Source organism: Melanerpes formicivorus, unplaced genomic scaffold (assembly GCF_026170545.1).
Source record: "Melanerpes formicivorus ecotype bairdi unplaced genomic scaffold, bMelFor1.0.p_v2 SCAF_1, whole genome shotgun sequence".
Classification (NCBI taxonomy): Eukaryota; Metazoa; Chordata; class Aves; order Piciformes; family Picidae; genus Melanerpes; species Melanerpes formicivorus.
This window is the reverse complement of record NW_027142353.1, coordinates 67,452,276-67,474,045: the sequence shown is the minus strand read 5'-3', so window position 1 is coordinate 67,474,045 and position 21,770 is coordinate 67,452,276. Positions and strand designations below refer to the sequence as shown.

At 44.9% G+C, this 21,770-nt stretch overlaps 1 protein-coding gene across 1 annotated transcript in view; it reads left to right on the top strand.

Moving 5' to 3' along the window:
- The first annotated feature begins 5,059 nt into the window (after window positions 1–5,059).
- TYR (tyrosinase) overlaps window positions 5,060–21,770 on the top strand; it is a 59,791-nt gene continuing 43,080 nt past the window's right edge. The window contains 1 exon segment of the mRNA XM_068143857.1: window positions 5,060–6,072. Within this exon segment, the coding sequence (XP_067999958.1) occupies window positions 5,230–6,072 (843 nt within the window). The 5' untranslated portion in view covers window positions 5,060–5,229.

Genomic DNA, 21,770 nt, shown 5'->3' with positions numbered 1-21,770 from the left:
TTCTCTCATTCCTATTCCAGATGTATTTTCTGACACTGCAAAGCTGTGTTTGCCTTACCAGCAGGAGCTGCTGAGACTTGCTCTATGCTAAATGCCACTCTCCTGTTTTTAATACACTATTTGATTGTCTGTTTTTGCAAAGCATGCAGACACACAAATCCAACAGGCAGCTACCAAGAGTTTTTATGGTTCTTCTGTGTCTCTGCAGAGATGGATAAATAGAGCAGGACAAGTGTGTGAGAGGTCTGTGAGAAGAGGCACTTATTAGACATGTTTCTTTCTGAGGGGAAGCCAAGCACAGTGAGAAGCCCAGAAGGAAGATTCTCCCCAGTCAGCCTGCAGAGAGTGAAGCTTAACAGAGGACTCTCGTCTGAGGAGGAAGATTATAGGTTTTTAACTGCAAGAGCAAGACTCTGCAGCTGACTGAGACACAGCTGTGGGGTACCTGCCACAAGGGCAAAGGATGCAGCTTTGAAAAGTGGGTGAGCCAGCCCAAGAGACCTCCAACAGAGCAAAGACTGCCTTTGTCTCTCCCCTAATTGTTTTCACCACTAGTTCTGCATGAGTTAGAGTGCTTGCCTGACCCCTTGGCAGGCCAGAACATTAAGTCAGCAGAGCTAGGAATAGTTTCCTTGTAGGTTGCCAAGAAAACTTTCTGTGCACTCAGCCACAATGAGCTACAAGATGAGATAGGGATTTCCTCAACCAGCACACTATTATCCACCGAGTTACGCCTGGGCCCTAGCTGGCTATCAAGATCAAACTCACACATCAGCCACACTGTAGTAAAGCATTGTATACTGCTGATCTTCTGCAAGCTGACAGGAAAGCATTCAGACACATTGACCAAAACTTCCACTCTGCCCAGCATGGTCCCAAAAGCCAGAATCCAGGCTGCCCTTCAGCAGAGAGCCCGAAGCAGAGGTGAAGTGTTGAGTGGAGCATAATAAGGCTATGGAAAACAGTGCTTCAGCATCCCCCTCAGATGCTGTCCTGTCGTCGAGTCTGATAGGTATCAGTTAGTTTAGTGTTGCCTGCAGCAATACCCCAAATCATGCAGACTGTGGATTGATAGCTCAGCAATTACTTTCATACTAGCTTCAATCTGCAAGAGGGGAAAGCTGCCTTTTTTGTCTTTTGCTGCTGTTTCTATACGTTTGTTGCCTTAATTGCATCAGTGCTTTTCCTCACTTGCTTTGAACTACAGAGCAGTATCTTTTCTTTCTTACTCCTTAGTGTTGTCTGTAACATCCAGCCTATGTTTTCAGACCAATATGAATATCTATTTTCTAGTGCACTAGCATGTCTCCAGGGCTCCCAGAATCAGATCAAACATAACACGGCCACAGAAATAAAGCATCGATCCGGTAAAACTCACTGGTTCAGTGTTGCTAAAATGGCAGATTAGCTTTGTGCCAGCAGGCTGTGTGACCAATCAAGTACCATCTGTTGGAACCTTTACTACAGAATCACAGAATCACTGAATCAATAAGGTTGGAAAATACCTCAGATATCATCAAGTCCAACCAATCACCCAACACCTCATCACTAACTAAACCATGGCTTCAAGTGCCACATCCAATCCTCTCTTGAACACCTCCAGTGATGGTGACTCCACCACCTCCCTGGAGAGCACATTCCAATGGGCAATCTCTCTTGCTGGGAAGAACTTTCTCCTCACCTCCAGCCTAAACTTCCCTGGTGCAGCCTGAGACTGTGTCCTCTTGTTCTGGTGCTGGTTGCCTGGGAGAAGAGACCAACCCCCACCTGGATACAACCTCCCTTCAGGTAGTTGCAGAGAGCAATAAGGTCTCCCCTGAGCCTCCTCTTCTCCAGGCTAAGCAACCCCAGCTCCCTCAGCCTCTCCTCACAGGGCTGTGCCCCAGACCTCTCTGCAGCTTTGTTGCCCTTCTCTGGACACATTCCAGCAACTCAACATCTTTCCTTATGGTCTGCCTAGAATTTGTGTACCTTAAATGAATAAGTCTTAATCTACCTTCAAACATGGAGAGCCAGGTGTGAGAGAGAGGTCTCTCAGAGCTTGTGGCAAGATGATGTCAACCCACTAGCAGAACATGAGGGAAAGAATTCTCAGACAAAAAGACTAAATTCACAGGATCACAGATCACAGGATCAGAGGATGTTAGGTGTTGGAAGTGACCTCCAAAGATCATCCATCCAGTCCAACATCCCTGCCAGAGCTGGACCATATAATCTAGCACAGGAATGCATCCAGATGGGTCTTGAATGTCTCCAGAGAAGGAGACTCCACAACCTCTCTGGGGAGCCTGCTCCAGTGCTCTGTGATGCTCACAGTGAAAAAGTTCCTCCTCATGCTGAGGTGGAACCTCAATTGCACTTTTGCACTTATGCTCACATTTTATGCAGATGTGATGTCTTGATTAGATGAACAATGGACCAGAGAGTGCTGGGCTGAAGCACACAAGAGATGGAAATTCCTGAGGTCTTTTTAATTAAGAGAATTTTGCCCAGATGCAGCATGTAAGAGGTGTGACTGTCTCATGATTTGGTGATTCTGCAGCCACACACTGGGACAGGGACATCTATTTTCTTGCTTGCTGAATGCTTAGGGATGTTAATATATGGAAAGTTTGATTTCTCTGTGAATCACTGACAGTTATGCCAAACAGGACTGCTCTCAACAGTAGGTCAGGAAGGGCATGTGCTGCTCCTCAGTCACAATCCTCATTCATACCACGTCACAAGGGGATTCTTCTCTTAGCTAGCTGCCTCAGAAACTTGTCATATGACAACTGTCAAGGCTCAGATTCTTATTTTTTAACACTGAACTTGCTAATTAAAATATAAAAATAAGATATCAGAGCTATTTTTGTGTGTATGGCTGTTTGCCTTGCAGCTTTTCATCCTCAGAGATGAATCTATTCTCCTGTGTAGCAGCTTTGCACTAGCCTCCATGGGAGGAACAGTAAACAAGATAAACTTGAAAAGTTTCCCAAGCAGTCAGGCAAAGAGAAAATGAAATAAATCAAACAGGTAACATTTCTGTGATCAAATCTGGTTTACAAGCCGAACAGGGGAAGCAGGGGAATCAGTCAACCAACAGTGAACATCAGCCTGCAGTGAGAAATTCTGAGAAGACAGCTGCTTTTCCTTTGCCTTTCTTGCTTCAAGTTCCCCCATCAGAGGCTCCCCAGCAGCAGGGCTCTGGGGATAATCTCCTGGAATACCTGAGGCGCAGAAGGCTGCAGGATTAAAGCACCTCGTGCTCCTCAGCACAATCATGTGATGACCTGCTGATTCCAGCAAAAGGCATCATTTCCCAGCAAACTTCTCACTTCATTTGCCTATAGGTTTTTTCCCTGCCCTGCTGGAATTCTCCCTGAGCAAAAGGAAAAACTCACAATGCTTTTAGTAACATCATAAATCAAAAACACCCCACCCCAGCTCAGAACAATGGTAGCTGAAGAAGGCTCGAGGTAATTCATGTGCATTCTGTCCTGCAGTGCAACAACTGCTGCCCTTCACTACAAGGGGCAACTTCACATAATGGAGCAGGGAAGTCATTCTGCCCTGTACTCAGCGCTGGACGTGAGTCCTGTGTCCAGTTCTGGACCCCTCAGATTAGGAAAGATTTTGAGTTGCTGAAAGGTGTCCAGAGAAGGACAACAAAGCTGGGGAGGGGTTTGGAGCACAGCCCTGTGAGGAGAGGCTGAGGGAGCTGGGGTTGCTTAGCCTGGAGAAGAGGAGGCTCAGGGGAGACCTTCTTGCTCTCTACAACTACCTGAAGGGAGGTTGTAGCCAGGTGGGGCTTGGTCTCTTCTCCCAGAGAACCAGCACCAGAACAAGAGGACACAGTCTCAAGCTGTGCCAGGGGAGGTTTAGGCTGGATGTTAGGAAGAAATTCTTCCCAGAAAGTGAGATTGGCCATTGGAATGTGCTGCCCAGGGAGGTGGTGGAGTCACCATCACTGGAAAGTGTTTAAGAAGAGACTGGATGTGGTGCTTGGTGCCATGGTTTAGTTGATTAGATGGTGTTGGGTGACAGGTTGGACTCAATGATCTCAAAGGTTTTTTCCAATCTGGTTAATTCTATTCTATTCTATTCTATTCTATTCTATTCTATTCTATTCTATTCTATTCTATTCTATTCTATTCTATTCTATTCTATTCTATTCTATTCTATTCTACTCTATTCTATTCTATTCTACTCTATTCTGTTCTGTTCTGTTCCATTCCGTTCCATTCCATTCCCACCCAGATATCTCTGTTAGCTCTTTCCACACTGATGTGTCAGAATAAGGAAGAATACTCACTCCAAAACCTGAGTATTGAGTAAAAAAAGGAAAAAGAAGGAAAACAACAAAGCAAACAACCACCCAGATAGGGTTGGTTTGCAAACTTTTTGATGGGAGCAAAACAGGAGTCAGGGTTTGTTTTCCAGGTCCAGAGACAGCTGTTTAAAGTACATTCTGCAAATCTATTGGCATATTGCCTGCATTCCTCACAAAACTGTGCAGAAAATTTGTTTGCAGATTTCAGAGTGTGAAGCATTATGGATTCTAGGGAAATAAAGCATTTTTTTTCTGCAAAGCTTATCATTTGCCTCATTCAGTTAATTTGCTCTGTGCTAGCCTGGGAAGCAGCTTACACTGAACATCAAAGTGCCAAGCCAAGCTATTTGTTCTGAGTCTCCCCTAAGTTCACACTTAAGTTGACCACATCTTACGTTTGCTTCATCTTAAACCAGAAATCAAACAGATAACTTCCCCCAGAATTGTTTGTTTTCTCATTTTTAGGTTCACTGTTCTTATTTAACTGATCATATTCCTCTGGGTCTTTCTTTAAACAACCATTTACTCTAAAGCTTATAATCGAACAGGGACTTTCAAAAGACAACAATTATTTCTGTGTCCAAATTTTTGGTTTGCTTCCTTTCCAGTTGCCAGAGGAAAGCAATCATGTGCTAGGCAGAAGATGAAAGTCCATAATAAGTGCCTGTATTCTGAAATCTGCAGGGGGTGGGGAGAAAGTCCCTGCTCTTTCAGACAGAACATGTGATAATCAGATTAACTCCGAGGTGTATTTTGTGTGTAACTGCATCCAGGGGAGGAATGGGGAAGCACACTGGGGGGTGCACTGTAGCAGAAGTCAGCAGTGAAGCATTCCTGGTGGAGAGAAGGAATTTCTTTCACAGCCAGGGCTTTGGAGGGCTTGGAGATAGCACTCCATGCACTGAAGCGTAACTCGAATGCTCTCCTGCTGCTTTGCAAGGATGTCCTTGTTTGCCGTGGGTCTCCTGCTAGTCATCCTTCAGCCATCAGCTGGGCAGTTCCCCAGAGCCTGTGCAAACACAGAGAGTTTGCTGAAGAAGGAGTGCTGTCCCCCCTGGGATGGAGATGGGTCTCCTTGTGGGGAGCTTTCCAGCAGAGGGTCCTGCCAGAACATTCTTCTCTCTCAGGCTCCGCTGGGACCGCAGTTCCCTTTCTCAGGGGTGGATGACAGAGAGGAATGGCCCTCCGTCTTTTACAACCGGACGTGTCAGTGCGAAGGCAACTTCATGGGATTCAACTGCGGGGAATGCAAGTTTGGTTTCTCAGGACTAAATTGCACTGAAAGGCAACTGAGAACAAGAAGAAACATCTTCCAGCTCACCACCAGTGAGAAAGACAAGTTTCTTGCCTACCTTAACTTGGCAAAGAACACCCCTACCCAGGAGTATGTTATTGCCACCGGCACGTACGCCCAGATGAACAATGGCTCCAGCCCCATGTTCAGAAGCATCAACGTGTACGATCTCTTTGTGTGGATGCATTACTATGCCTCTCGGGACACGCTTTTAGGTGGGTCCAATGTGTGGAGGGACATTGACTTTGCCCATGAAGCCCCTGGCTTTCTGCCCTGGCACCGAGCCTTCCTGCTGCTGTGGGAACGCGAGATCCAGAAGGTAACAGGTGACGAGAACTTCACCATCCCCTACTGGGACTGGCGTGATGCAGAGGACTGTGTGGTCTGCACTGATGAATACATGGGTGGCAGGCACCCTACCAACCCCAATTTACTCAGCCCAGCATCGTTTTTTTCCTCATGGCAGGTAAGGACAGGGGAAGGGGAAGACTGCTTGTGACACAATTACCCTACTTGACTTTGGGCACATAAGCGAGGTACACAATCTGGGAGCTTAGCCATGCTTCATTCTCTTAGATGTTCCTGAAGAAAACAACAAGCACTGCCAGGGAGCAATTCAGATTGTGTGGGGATACGTTCCTCACTTAGAGGTGTCCAGTCTCCTTCTGAATGTAGGATTTCATTTGTCTAATTAAGAACCTAAAGTTAGGGTGAAGAACCAAAAGTTAGGATTTAGTTTGTCTAATTAAGAACCTAAAGTCAGGGTGAGGAACCTAAAGTCAGGATTTAGTTTGTCTAAGAACCTGAAGTTAGGGTGAGGAACCTAAAGTTAAGATTTAGTTTGTCTAACTAAGAACCTAAAGTTGGGGCCATGCTTCATTCTTTTAAATGTTCCTGAAGAAAACAACAAACACTGCCAGGGAGCAATTCAGATTGTGTGGGGATACATTCTTCATTTAGAGGTGCCTATTCTCTTTCTGAATGTAAGATTGAGTTTGTCTAATTAAGAACCTAAAGTCAGGGTGAGGAAACCAAAGTTAGGATTTAGTTTGTCTAATTAAGAACCTAAAGTTAGGGTGAATAACCTAAAGTTAGGATTTAATTTGTCTAAGAACCTGAAGTTAGGGCCATGCTTCATTCTCTTAAATGTTCCTGAAGAAAACAACAAGCACTGCCAGAGAACAATCCAGGTTGTGTGGGGATATATTCTTCATTTAGGGGTGTCTCTTCTCTTTCTGAATGTAGGATTTTGTTTGTCTAATTCAGAAGCTAAAGTTAGGGTGAAAGGAGGAAAATTCATGCCAGTTTTTTCAGGTCTGGCTCTTAGCAGGCTAAATAGGCTACTGAAGGAAGCAGTCTGGTGAGAAAAAGCCAGGATTTATCTGCACAAATTGCTAGTGCACAACCATTGCCAGGCAGCTGGTGACTGAATGATGGAATCAGAAACAGAGTTGTCAGAGGCTCTTCCCATCTCCCAGTGCTTTCTTCCTTCCAAGAGTTAAAAGCGATGCAGTTAAGTTGCCTGATTTCAATTAACAAAAAAGAACCACAAAACAAAGCAAAATAAGACAACAAAGCAGTGAAAGTGAATCTTTAGAATGCAGAAGAACCAGCTACATAGTTCACACCTAAGAGCTATAGCTATAAGATGTATCTCTAGTTCTCATATAGATATATAAGAACTAATCTCTGTTGCTCAGAGGAGCTAAGAAGTAAACTCAGCAGATATTCCTGTCACTTAAAAGCCCAGCAAATCAAACCAGCCTAAATGTGCATATTTACACAGGTTGTGTGTTCCCTTAGAGCTGAACTGTGTTGTGCTAACACTGGGAGTTTCTAGACATATTTTTGTCTCCTGCTCATTAGTGCCACATCGCCTGAAATACAGTGACAAAGGTCTATTGGCTTCCATAGAGGCACTCCATCATGACAATAGCAACAGTCCCTCCTGGCACTGAAGTCTGTCATTATGTTGGTGTAAATCTCTCTTTGTTCTATTTATTTCTGTAGCAACAGCCCAAATGAAGGTTTGGGGAGTTTTAGTGATCTAATGAAAAGTGAAAGAGATAAAAGCTCCAGCAGCTCTTTGATGCTCTAGCAGTACAAAACAGCGACCAACTGGGCTGATTACACTGTGTTTAGTCTTGATTTGTGTCCTCTGAACAATGTGGGCTGTGGATGTACCTGGAAATTCAAACATTCCCCCAAGCCCATTTTCTGTCATACATTCTGCATGTATTGGCCAGATCTCCCCTAGAAATGTACCCTTCAGAAACCATTTCCAACATGATGTTTGCATCTAGGCACCCTGGTTGGGAGATTAAGGATTTTACTGGCATAGATATGGATTCTTTCATGCCATTTGGCTGCAGTTCCAAGGAAATTTCCTGGCCACATTTAATTCAGCAGTGTAGGCATGGCCATAAGATAGATATAGCTACAGGCATGGGTTTTCTAAGATTAAGCTAATTTCTAACAGTATGAATTGAATAGAATAGAATAGAATAGAATAGAATAGACCAGACCAGGTTGGAAGAGGCCTTCAAGATCATCGTGTCCAACCTATCAACCAATCCAACCCACCTAAACAACTAACCCATATGCTGACTATCCAAGCTCTGTAGCTAAACAGCAAGAGAGGGGAAAGAAAGACAGAAAGAAAGACAGAAAGAGAGAAAGACAGGAAGGGAGGAAGGGAGGAAGGGAGGAAGGGAGGAAGGAAGGGAGGAAGGGAGGAAGGGAGGAAGGAAGGAAGGAAGGAAGGAAGGAAGGAAGGAAGGAAGGAAGGAAGGAAGGAAGGAAGGAAGGAAGGAAGGAAGGAAGGAAGGAAGGAAGGAAGGAAGGAAGGAAGGAAGGAAGGAAGGAAGGAAGGAAGGAAGGAAGGAAGGAAGTGTGGTGGGTGGAAGGGGTAAGGCTGAGAAGCCTCCTCCCTTCCCCCTTGTAAAGTAAAAGGGAAAAAAAAAAATTGAAGGGAAAAGAAAAAAAACTCGCAAGCTGAATTAGCAAAGCAGTGGAGCTATATTTACAAAGCGATGTAGGGTTTGCAGGGAGATATTTACAAATTTACAATATCTACAATATATACAAAGATATACAACAGAGTAACACAGAAATGAGAGTGAACCCCTCTCGGCAGAGAGGGGGGTTCCCCACCTCCTCTTTCCCCTCTCTCCCCCCTTTCCCCAGATTAGGTTAGAAGAGAGAGAGAGCGAAAGAAAGAAGTTAAAAGCAGTTTTGTGTTAATTGGAAAGGAGTTAATGCAGGCCTTATCAGTTTTTCTCTCAAGGCCGGAGCCTTGGCAGAAAGCCCAGCACAGGGACAGAGAGCAGCCGCACCGTAGAAAGGCGGAAGCAAGACTGACTGAGAAGTGCTGGAAATGTCCACTTCACTCCCACTCGTCCAATGAAATTAGTTTAGACTATTCCTTCCGTTTACCAACTTCCGTCCACCATGTTCCCTTTCTTAAGGGGGCAACGTCAACCGGCCACAGTCCACCCCTTCTAAACAATTTCATTGGCTGTTCACACTGTCCATCCAATCCAAAACGATATTTACAGTTCGTGAGTAAAGTTCATAGTCCATTCTGGCTATGCTCAGATGTAGATGATTCAAAAGTTCAAGAAAATCAGAAAATGAGAAAAATGGAAAACAGTTCATTTCTTCACCGATGAAGCGAAGAAAAGGGAAACAGGGAAATCTCAGGGTCTCTTAGTTGACTCAGGGCTCTCAGGGATCTCAGGGTTCGTGCACCGTAGACTCCTCGTTGATTCTTCCTTTGGACGCGATGTAGCTATACAACAGTTTGAAATTAACCTCTTTCAGCTAAAGTTAAATTTCTTTGTGGAATACACTGAATTTCACCATTCTCTTGCATTACCCAATAAGTGTGACCCGGACCTTCAGCTGAAACCACCCCTCAGACAGGTTTAGCCTCTCCTGAGGGTGAGAATACCCAAACAGTTTTACCTAACAGATTCTTTTCTCTAACAACAGGAACTCTATCACCTTCTACTTTCCGTAGCAAATCTGAATGTGCAGGTCCAGCTCGGTTCACTGAACCTCTACTATTTACCAGCCAGGTTGCTTGTGCTAAATGTTTTTCCCAGTTTTTCAAAGATCCACCCCCCATGGCTTTGAGAGTGGTCTTCAACAAACCGTTGTAGCGTTCAATCTTCCCTGAAGCTGGTGCATAGTAGGGAATGTGGAATATCCACTCAATACCGTGCTCTTTTGCCCAGCTCTTTACAAGGTTGTTCTTGAAATGAGTTCCGTTGTCTGACTCAATCCTCTCTGGAGTTCCGTGTCTCCACAGGATTTGTCTCTCCAGACCGAGAATGGTGTTGCGTGCAGTTGCATGTGGAACTGGATAAGTTTCCAACCATCCAGTGTTTGCCTCTACCATAGTAAGCACATACTGCTTACCAGAACGAGAACGTGGTAGAGTGATGTAGTCAATCTGCCAAGCTTCACCATACTTGTACTTGGACCATCTGTCACCATACCACAAGGGCTTAAGTCGTTTTGCCTGCTTAATAGCAGCACAAATGTCACAGTCATGGATGACTTGTGTGATAGCATCCATGGAAATGTCTATGGATCTGTCACGAGCCCATTGGTATGTTGCATCTCTGCCTTGATGTCCTGACGAATCGTGAGCCCACCGAGCTAAGAACATCTCACCTCGGTGTTTCCAGTCGAGATCAAGATTAGAGTCCATGTCTACTTGAGAAACTCTTGCAGCTAGATCTGCCTGATGGTTGTGTTGTTGATCCTCAGTAGCTTTGCTCTTAGGAATGTGAGCATCGATGTGTCTCACTTTCACTGGAATTCTCTCGATTCGATCAGCAATGTCCTGCCACAGGTTGGCTGCCCAAATGGGTTTTCCTTTTCTCTGCCAACCACTCTTCTTCCAGTTCTTTAGCCAACCCCATAGAGCATTGGCTACCATCCATGAGTCGGTGTAGAGATAAAGCTTTGGCCATCTCTCACGTTCAGCCACGTCGAGAGCTAGCTGGACAGCTTTTACCTCTGCGAACTGACTGGATTCTCCTTCTCCATCTTTCGCTTCTGCAACTCGGCGTGTTGGACTCCACACTGCAGACTTCCACCTTCGCTTGTTTCCAACAAGACGACAGGAACCGTCTGTGAACAAAGCATATTTCTTTTCATCATCAGAAAGGTCATTGTAAGGAGGAGCTTCCTCAGCACGAGTTACTTTCTCCTCTGGAGGTTTAGCACAGTTGATACCTTCAGGCCAACTTGAGATCACCTCCACTAGACCAGGTCTTTCAAGATTTCCCATTCGAGCTCTCTGTGTTATCAGAGCCATCCACTTAGACCATGTTGAGTCTGTGGCATGATGTGGTGTGGAGCCCTTGCCTTTGAACATCCAATTCAAAACTGGTAATCTGGGAGCTAGAAGAAGTTGTGATTCAGTTCCAATCACTTCAGAAGATGCTTTTACTCCTTCATAGGCAGCTAAAATTTCTTTCTCTGTTGGAGTATAGTTAGCCTCTGAACCTCTGTAACCTCGACTCCAGAAACCAAGAGGTCGTCCACGTGTCTCACCTGGAGCTTTTTGCCACAAGCACCAGGTTGGACCATTGTCACTTGCAGCTGTGTACAAAATGTTCTTAATGTCTGGACCATCTCGGACAGGTCCCAGACCCATTGCTTGAACTACCTCTTGCTTTATCTGGTCAAAGGCTGCTTGTTGTTCAGGTCCCCAGTGGAAATGGTTTCTCTTTCGAGTCACATCATACAGAGGTTTCACAATCTGACTGTATCCAGGAATGTGTAGTCTCCAAAATCCCACTATCCCCAAGAAACGTAGGGTCTCTTGCTTGTTTGTGGGACTTGCCATGGTAGAGACTCTATTTACCACATCCACTGGAATGTGTCGGCGTCCATCCTGCCACCGCACTCCCAGAAACTGAATCTCTGTGGTAGGTCCTTTCACCTTGTCTCGCTTGATGGCAAAACCTGCATTCAGAAGAACGTCAATGATTTTGTTACCTTTCTCGAAGACTTCCTCAGCAGTTTTACCCCAGACGATGATATCATCGATGAACTGGATGTGTTCTGGAGCACCGCCTTTCTCCAGAGCATCGTGGATCACTGCATGACAGATGCTTGAGCTGTGGATCCAGCCCATTGGCAGCCTGTTGAAAGTGTACTGGATTCCTCTCCAGGTGAAAGCAAACTGAGGCCTGCATTCCTCTGCTATGGGAATAGAGAAAAATGCATTAGCAATGTCTATGGTAGCATACCATTTGGCCTCTTTGGATTCCAGCTCATACTGAAGCTCCATCATGTCTGGTACTGCTGCACTCATAGGTGGTGTCACTTCATTCAGGGCTCGGTAGTCTACCGTCAGACGCCAGTCTCCATTCTGCTTCCGCACAGGCCACACTGGACTGTTGAAGGGTGAATGAGTTTTGCTGACGACTTTCTGACTCTCCAACTGACGAATCAGATTCTGAATGGGCAACAAAGAGTCACGGTTGGTTCTGTATTGTCTGTGATGCACAGTCTGAGAAGCAACCGGCAATTTAATGTCCTGTATCTTATGTTGTCCCACAACTGCAGATTCATCAGAAAGCTCAGGTCTGGCAGACAGCTTCAATTTTTGTCCATCAATTTCTATTGAAGCTACTCCAAAAGCCCATTTGTAACCTCTAGGGTCTTTGAAACGCCCTTCTCTCAGAAAATCAATTCCCAAAATACAAGGTGCATCAGGTCCGGTCACAACTGTATGCTTCCTCCATTGTTTACCAGTTAAACTTATATTAACCTCTACCTTACTTAACTCTTGAGATCCACCAGTGACTCCCAGAATAGTTATAGACTCTGATCCCTGATAATTTGATGGTATTATGGTGCACTGAGCTCCTGTGTCAACCAAGGCCCTGTACTTCCGAAATTGTGAAGTGCCAGGCCACTGGATGTACACATCCCAATAGATTCTGTTATCTCTGTTATCCCTCTCCTCCCCCTGGCGGGAGGCAGGGCACCCCTAGTTATGGGGAACATGCGCACATGTGCATTGCACATAGTTTGCAGGGTTATAACTTTGCATGTTATAACTGGAGCCACTGTTGGAGCCATAAGAGTCATTCTGGGGAGCTGTGGAAGTAACAGCTACCCTTCTGGTATTGCTACCTCGGGTTCTGCCACTTTGCAATTCCCTCAGTCTCCTGAAAAGATTAGAAGTTGGTTGGCCATCCCAGCGGTTCATGTTCTCACCAAACTGATCACGCAGAGTTATCCAAATAGTTCTACGTGATTGCCTTGGTGGTCTGTTTTGGAATGACCTGTTTTGGAATGTCCTGTTTTGGAATGACCTCCTTGGAGGACGTGTATTCCTCACAGATGAGACTTGTACCCACCTGGAGGAAGAATTGAAATTATCCCTTTGTGCCAATTGGGATATGGAATTTCTAAATTCATCTTTTAACTCTCTCATGCAATTCTCAATTTTTCCAGACAGAGTTTCAATGGCTGAAACCAAAGAACCACGTGTCATGCTATCCTCCAATTGTCTCATTTGATCACTGAATTGGCCAACCGTAGGAGAAGTTCCACCATAACTTCTTGACACAATTCTGCTTGCCAGAATGTTTGCATAATTAGAAGGAGCAAGTTTGATGATCTTTTTAGCAAGACCAATACCCACAGGAATGTCATCAGGATTCAGAGTTTCATGTTCACCATAGAGTAGCTCTCTAACAGCAAATTCTCTCAAGCGCTTAATTCCCTCATCTATGGTAGTCCAGGGTTTAGGATTCCATGGAAGATCATCTCGGGAAGGGTATCTCAGGGCAACCGCTATTAAAAGGCGTATCCACAGATTAACCTTACCGAGAGCTTCGCCTAGATGTCTATCTATTCCATTGTCCCTTGAGAGAGTTCCTAACTGAGCTGCTGACTTGTCTCCAACTGTTAGAGCTGAAGCACCTGTATCATAACACCTACTAAGCCAAGCTAGAACTGGCTCCTTATCTGCCCTGGTGAAATCTTTACGGACATTACGCAATTCCTCCCGTGGTGACGAACAGTCCGTAATATCATCTTGATCTTCATCTCCCTGAATTCTTTGCCCGTAAAATCCTGCTGTCATCCTCCTAAGGATCTCTTTAAGCTGAGAACCACCTTTGCCAGCTGCTTTCCTAGCTTCATCTCTATCCTGCTTTGATCTCACTAGGTTAGCTAGATCTTTAAAACAAACTTTCTCTTCCTCCTGAGCAGGATCTTTTAGAGTAGAGGGCCCCTCACCAGGATCAGTCTCCTCCTCTTCTTCTCCATCTTTGCCCTTTCCAGCTCTAGTCTTTAAAGGAGCAACCTTAACTGGAGCTGTGTTTGAATTTACAGCCACCTTAATGGAAGCTGACAGGTCCTGAGATAAATCAGCTGCTGGGGCAGTGACTTCCGGTCCCACTGAGGGAGTGGGTGGAAGTGACGTTGCTCCATTAATGGCCGACGGAGAAGAAGAAGGAGAAGGAGTGGGAGAAGGAGTAGGTGCCATGTTGATACCAGCCGATGCCCTTGGCTGCTTGCTAGAGTCAGCAAAGTCATTTAGAGCTGCTTTACCCATTAACTTTTTAGCCTTCTTTTTGACTGACACGGGTTCTCCACAGTCCTCGTCACTAGATGACTCTGGGACTGATCGAGAGCCACGGCGTTTTCTTTTTGATCTAGTTTTAATAACAAAACACGCCCTGGACACCTTTTTCTCTCGCCACAAGGAATACAGAGAAAACACATTAGTTATCACCAGCAGCAGAATTATACACATCACATAAATCACCTTTGGATCCCAGGCATCACCTAAAGTTACTGTCTCCTCAGGCGGAATCTTAAAACCCTTTATCTCAATTGGGAGAGTGGTGGAGGTAACATTCCTGTATCTCACTGGCCATAATAAATTAATACATTTTCCATACCATGATTTAACTCTATACATAACCCACATATAAATTGTCCGCACCAAATATTTACCCAGGTAATCCAAAATCAAACCCAAACAATACCTGTAAAACAGAGCCCCAAAAATTGAAAAGAATAATCGCTCCACAAACCACAATACTTTCATGTTTGCTAATTCAGCTAGAAAACACTAAATCAATCAAGTAATAAATTAAACTTATTATCTGCCGCACGTTGGGTACGCCAATAAAAAAAAATGTGGTGGGTGGAAGGGGTAAGGCTGAGAAGCCTCCTCCCTTCCCCCTTGTAAAGTAAAAGGGAAAAAAAAAATTGAAGGGAAAAGAAAAAAACTCGCAAGCTGAATTAGCAAAGCAGTGGAGCTATATTTACAAAGCGATGTAGGGTTTGCAGGGAGATATTTACAAATTTACAATATCTACAATATATACAAAGATATACAACAGAGTAACACAGAAATGAGAGTGAACCCCTCTCGGCAGAGAGGGGGGTTCCCCACCTCCTCTTTCCCCTCTCTCCCCCCTTTCCCCAGATTAGGTTAGAAGAGAGAGAGAGCGAAAGAAAGAAGTTAAAAGCAGTTTTGTGTTAATTGGAAAGGAGTTAATGCAGGCCTTATCAGTTTTTCTCTCAAGGCCGGAGCCTTGGCAGAAAGCCCAGCACAGGGACAGAGAGCAGCCGCACCGTAGAAAGGCGGAAGCAAGACTGACTGAGAAGTGCTGGAAATGTCCACTTCACTCCCACTCGTCCAATGAAATTAGTTTAGACTATTCCTTCCGTTTACCAACTTCCGTCCACCATGTTCCCTTTCTTAAGGGGGCAACGTCAACCGACCACAGGAAGGAAGGAAGGAAGGAAGGAAGGAAGGAAGGAAGGAAGGAAGGGAGGAAGGGAGGGAGGGAGGGAGGAAGGGAGGAAGGAAGGGAAGAAGGGAGGAAGGGAGGAAGGGAGGAAGGGAGGGAGGGAGGGAGGGAGGGAGGGAGGGAGGGAGGAAGGAAGGAAGGAAGGAAGGAAGGAAGGAAGGAAGGAAGGAAGGAAGGAAGGAAGGAAGGAAGGAAGGAAGGAAGGAAGGAAGGAAGGAAGGAAGGAAGGAAGGAAGGAAGGAAGGAAGGAAGGAAGGAAGGAAGGAAGGAAGGAAGGAAGGAAGGAAGGAAGGAAGGAAGGAAGGAAGGAAGGAAGGAAGGAAGGAAGGAAGGAAGGAAGGAAGGAAGGAAGGAAGGAAGGAAGGAAGGAAGGAAGGAAGGAAGGAAGGAAGGAAGGAAGGAAGGAAGGAGAGAAAGAGAGAAAGAAAGAAAGAGAGAAAGAAAGAGAAAAAGAAAGAAAGATAAATAGACGAGGATCCAGAAATGTGAAGGAATTTAGGCTTTCAATAAGCAGTCAAAGTAAAGAGAGGGCAAGAGAAACCTTTATGAATAGCACATGTATAATATGGAGTGCTTTTTAGACTGTTAAGCCTCTTTCCAAAGAATAACAAAACAATGTCTGCATGATAAGAAACAGTCACTGATGTATTGGGGAAAAAAATGAAATGAAACTAAATTTTTGAAACTAAATTAAAACACCCTCTTGCAGACCAGCATCTCTCTTGGTTTTGCTTTGGTTTTGTTGTTGTTGTTTGTTTAATTTTTTTTTATTTTTATTTTTAATCCCCAAAGAAAGGAGAAAATACTTAATTCCACTGAGAAGTTGCCATGGCAACATGGACACCCATGAATTCATCCTGAAATTCTTGCCTTTGCCTTACTTTCTCTTGAAAATACTGCTGCTCTCACTTAGCTCAGTGAATTATCTGCCCATGTTTTCCCCAGGTTCCAGTTCTGGGCCCCTCAATGTAAGAAGGACATTGAGACACTTGAACATGTCCAGAGAAGGGCAACAAGGCTGGGGAGTGGTCTGGAGCACAGCCCTGTGAGGAGAGGCTGAGGGAGCTGGGGTTGCTTAGCCTGGAGAAGAGAAGGCTCAGGAGAGACCTTATTGCTCTCTACAGCTACCTGAAGGGAGGTTGTAGCCAGGTGGGGGTTGGTCTCTTCTCCCAGGCACCAGAACAAGAGGACACAGTCTCAAGTTGTGCCAGGGAAAGTTTAGGCTGGAGGCGAGGAGAAAGTTCTTCCCAGCAAGAGAGATTGGCCATTGGAATGTGCTGCCCAGGGAGGTGGTGGAGTCACCATCACTGGAGGTGTTTAAAAGAGGATTGGACATGGCACTTGAAGCCATGGTTGTTAGTCCTGAGGTGTTGGGTGACAGGTTGGACTTGATGATCTCTGAGGTCTTTTCCAACCTTTTTGATTCTATGATTCTATGATCTAAATGACACTTCTGATTCCTGCCTCTGTTTTCAGCAGCAAGATTGTCAGGAATCTTTAGTGTTTTTATTTGTTTGCTTGGCTGATGCTTCAGGGGAAGGGGGAAGGATTTTCTCATGTTTTCAATCACTTGTTAGTAATGAATCAAGTGTTGCCTTCAGAATTAGGACTACAGGATGCTTACCAAAGCTTAGCAAAATTTTGCAATTCCATGTTGACTTAAGAGAAAGCTCTGTGGGAAATGGAGATCTTCCATGACATTTTGAGAAGGTTTTCATTTAGTGCTCATTTCTGTGATTATTCAAGGTAATAGATTTGCTAAAAACCATAAGTAGTTTTAATGCCTCAGTTAAATGATAGTAGGTGGAATTCTGCTCTCCTCTGCACCAGAATTCATTTGGAGAAATGCAGAATTCCATGGAATCACCTCTGCAAAAGCCTTCTGCAAATAAAAGCAGAGTATGTGTGGTGATAGCTGACATTACAGTTTGGAGATGCTCACAGTGTTCCAGACAGATGATGAAGAAAATAAGGCAGGGGAATGTAAGTGCTGGCTTAGGTTTGCTATTGTAGCAAGGAGGCAATACCACCAACTTTAGCCCTGGGTATTTTGCCTCTGCTAAGAGAAGAGTGACTTGAGAGAAGTAATTGATGCCATGGAGAGCTGTGTGCTTGCAGATCACAGAATCACAGAATGAACCAGGTTGAGAAAGACCTTTGAGATCATCGAGTCCAACCTAGCACCCAACACCATCCAATCAACTAAACCATAGCACCAAGCACCCCATCCAGTCTCTTCTTAAACACCTCCAGTGATGATGACTCCACCACCTCCCTGGGCAGCACATTCCAATGGCCAATCTCTCTTGCTGGGAAGAATTTCTTCCTACCATCCAACCTAAACCTTCCCTTGGCACAGCTTGAGACTGTGTCCTCTTGTTCTGGTGCTGGTTGCCTGGGAGAAGAGACCAACCCCACTTGGCTACAGCGTCCCTTCAGGTAGTTGTAGGCAGATGAGCTGGTGTGAGCCTGCAGCCAATACCTTGTTGCAAGCAACAAGAATTTTCCTTATCATTTCATTCTTTACCAGCCTGCAGAATGACTTACACAAAGGCAAAGCCACTAGGAAAGGGAAACAAGTCACACAAAGAGAAAATGGATATAACACTCCTGAACTAATAATGATAGTACTTTAGATCCATTACCTGAAAAAATATGACTTCATAAGCTATTCAGACAGTTTCTAAGCAGGGTTTATCAGGGAGCTGAATAGCTAGGTGAATTGACTGAGAGGATCATCTGAAGCACTATTTTATGTTCACCTCTAAAACCTGCAGGAAATTCCCCAAAATACAAACACCAGAATCCAACACTTATTAATTCATAAATCAGCCAAAGTCTTCCACGCTTCTGCTTGTGGGCTTCTGAGTATCTCATGAACTCAATTACTAGTTTTTAATGCAGCTTAATAGGTTTTGATGCCAGCTACATGCTGCTAAACTAAACAAAGAAACAAAAAACAACAAGCAAACAAAGACAAACAAAATACCAGCAAACAAACAAAACAAAACAAAACAAAACAAAACAAAACCCAGCCCAAAGGGAGAAAGTAATTGAAAAATCAAAGTTTATTAAGATTGATCTCCTAATAATACCTTTACATGGATTATAAATGTGAAGTATTTCCTATTACACAGAGGTAAGTCTCCACATGCCACCCCTCAGTACCCCAGCCTGAGGCAATCAAGATCTGTGCACACAAGGAACAGCCACTCCAGTACCCACAGCCTCTTTCTTTCACTGTCATTCCCAGTCTTCCATGGGATCACGAGTAGGTGACAGGAATTTAGCCCGTGGTTGCTTGTCTGTTCTATTGCACTTAGCTGTGCTTGCTCAGGAGCCACAGAGTTAAAAAAGAAACTTTTTTGGAAGTGTCTGAATTAACAGAATTAGGTTGGAAACCGACCTCAGAGATCATCGAGTCCAACCTAGCACCCAACACCATCTAATCAACTAAACCATGGCACCAAGCGCTTCATCCAGTCTCCTCTTAAACACCTCCAGGGATGGTGACTCCACCACCTCCCTGGGCAGCACATCCCAATGGCCAATTACTCCTTCTGGGAAGAACTTTCCTCCCTCGCATCCAGCCTAAACCTGCCCTGGCACAGCTTGAGACTGTGTCCTCTTGTTCTGGTGCTGGTTGCCTGGGAGAAGAGACCAACCCCCACCCGGCTACAAACCTCCCTTCAGGTAGTTGTAGAAAGCAATGAGGTCCTCCCCTGAGCCTCGTCTTCTCCAGGCTAAGCAACCCCAGCTCCCTCAGCCTCTCCTCACAGGACTGTGCTCCAGACCTCTCCCCAGCCTCGCTGCCCTTCCTCTGGACACCTTCAAATGTCTCAATGTCCTTATTAAATCGAGGAGCCCAGAATTGGACAGAGGACTCAAGGTGTGGCATAGCCAGTGCAGAGTACAGGGCAGAATGACTTCCCTGCTCCTGCTGGCCATACTATTCCTGATCCAGACCAGGATGCCATTGGCCTTCTTGGCCACCTGGTCAAGGAATAGCTAAGGAATTTCATTCAAATTTGGGTTCTTTTATCATTTCCCAGAAAAGGAAGCTTACCTGTAGACATGTGTGTGTAAATCTGCAGTAGACACAGAGACAGCAACACTAGCAGTACAGCTTGGAAACAGCCAGAGAGCACAGAATCACAGTCTGCCAAACCAGAAAGTGTCAATGAATATTTAAGCAATAACTGACAACAGAGTTCCTACTCTATCCCAGCACCACTCTGAGGTGCTGAATAAGGTGTAACATTACCCTGCTAGTTTTAGGCTTCCTCTGAGCAAAGAGATGAAACTCAGGCATCTTTTACAGGAGGCTGAGAAAATACCTTGAAAGCCCTGGGTTTGTTTCAGTGCTGCCACTTCAAGTTTGTCTCATCTCTTTTTAGCCTGAGTTTCACAGCTCCTCCAGTGAATGCATATGTTGTATGGGTCAGAAAGATGACTAATGGCCTCACCCTTGCACAAAGATGTTGCTTAGAATTCCTTTGACTTCAACTTTGTTTTATTTTTTTCATTCAGTCCTCTGTTTTATCTTTCCACTCTCACTGAGATTGAGGAATGTGTGAAGAACAAAATATGAATACACACAGTCTCTTTAAACAGGAACACAGAGAGTCTCTGAAAACTTCGTGCTATAGGTACATCAACTTATAAAGTTCTGCCTACAGAAGCAAGTTCCCAAAGTACACTTTGTTCTCTTGCAAGGCTCTGGGGGGATTTCCTTTTATTTTCCCAGCTTGGTGAGTAAATGGCTTCTGGATGATACTTAATTAGGGTTGGATTAGGCCAGGCTCTAATGCAGCCAAAAAAAGGTAAAAATTAAACCGCTTTACACTGCCAAAGGTTTTAAATCCAGTGTGAGTGCTGCACTGTAATGATATGCCCAAGCAAGGATGTGAGAATAAGTGGAGTGAGGGCAATGAATCACTGCAAGATCTCTTTTGGCCACATAATGAGACCCAAGGCTCCTGTTCATGAGTCCAGACTTTGTGTAGGACAGACACAAGGAGATGTGTCATTAAGTTCCCACACCATAGCCTTTGGAGAACTGGGATGGGCAACAGAGATGTACAAGTCATGTGGTTGCTGCTGGCTGGAGTGTGAAGTGGTCCTTCTAGGCAATATTAAGCTAAAGCACAGCACTATGAAAACATGCTGATACAGTTTCTGGATGGGAGCAGACTCCTCTTTGAATGGCTCAGGAGAGACACAGAGCAAGGAACTAGCGCTAAGGAAAGCTGAGGTCTGGATTAGCCCTTTGAGTGGCCATGGTTCCCCAGCAAACTAGGGAAATTCAGAGCAGTCTATGGAATAGAATAGAATAGAATAGAATAGAATAGAATAGAATAGAATAGAATAGAATAGAATAATAGATTGGAAAAGACCTTCGAGATCACCGAGTCCAACCTATCACCCAACACCATCTAACCAACTAAACCATGGCACAAAGCATCCCATCAAGTCTTCTCCTAAACACATCCAGAGAAGCCAACTCCACCACCTCCCTGGGCAGCCCATTCCAAAGGAAAATCACTCTCTCTATGAAGAACTTCTTCCTAACATCCAGCCTAAACCTCCCCTGGTGCAGCTTGAGACTGTGTCCTCTTGTTCTGGTGCTGGTTGCCTGGGAGAAGAGACCAACTCCCACCAGGCTATAACCTCCTTTCAGGTAGTTGTAGAGAGCAATAAGGTCTCCCCTGAGCCTCCTCTTCTCCAGCTACTTGAGCAGCTCTAAGAACACTGTGCCTTTTCCAGGGATGGGGGTGTGTATTACATACATTGTACATCCCTCTGAGCACAGATCTGCTAAGTTCAAAGCAACCTCAAAGAATTTGCCGCCAAAACTCACAAAGCTTTGAATGTAAAAAATAGCAGACAGGGGGCTGAACGCTTCTGAAGATTGCTGTAATGCAATTCACTCTCTTTAGGTGCAGGGGCTGGTCTGTGGAAGCAGCTGAAAGCTTCAAAAGAGAGAAGGGTTTCCCACGTGCGCCAAGGTGTGAGACAGCAGCAGCGCTTCCGCACGCTTACAGGCTGTTTTCTAAGAAACCACACAAAGAGCTGTGCTAAAGAGCTCAACTGCACTGCACAGAAGGGTGTTTTTTGCCTGCTGGATGCTACAAGGCCCAGGAGCTATGCTGCATATTCAGGACTGCCATCTACTGGCATTTGCTCTGCTAATTACTTACATAAGCTTTTCCTTAGAGCATCCTCTTACAAAATTCCCTGGAGCCAAACAATTTACACAGGCAGAAGAGCAGGCACGAGGGGGAGATTGCATATAAACCTTTGTGAACAGAAAAAATCGTTTAGAATTGTCTTGAATGGAAGTTGACAGCTGGCTGAACAT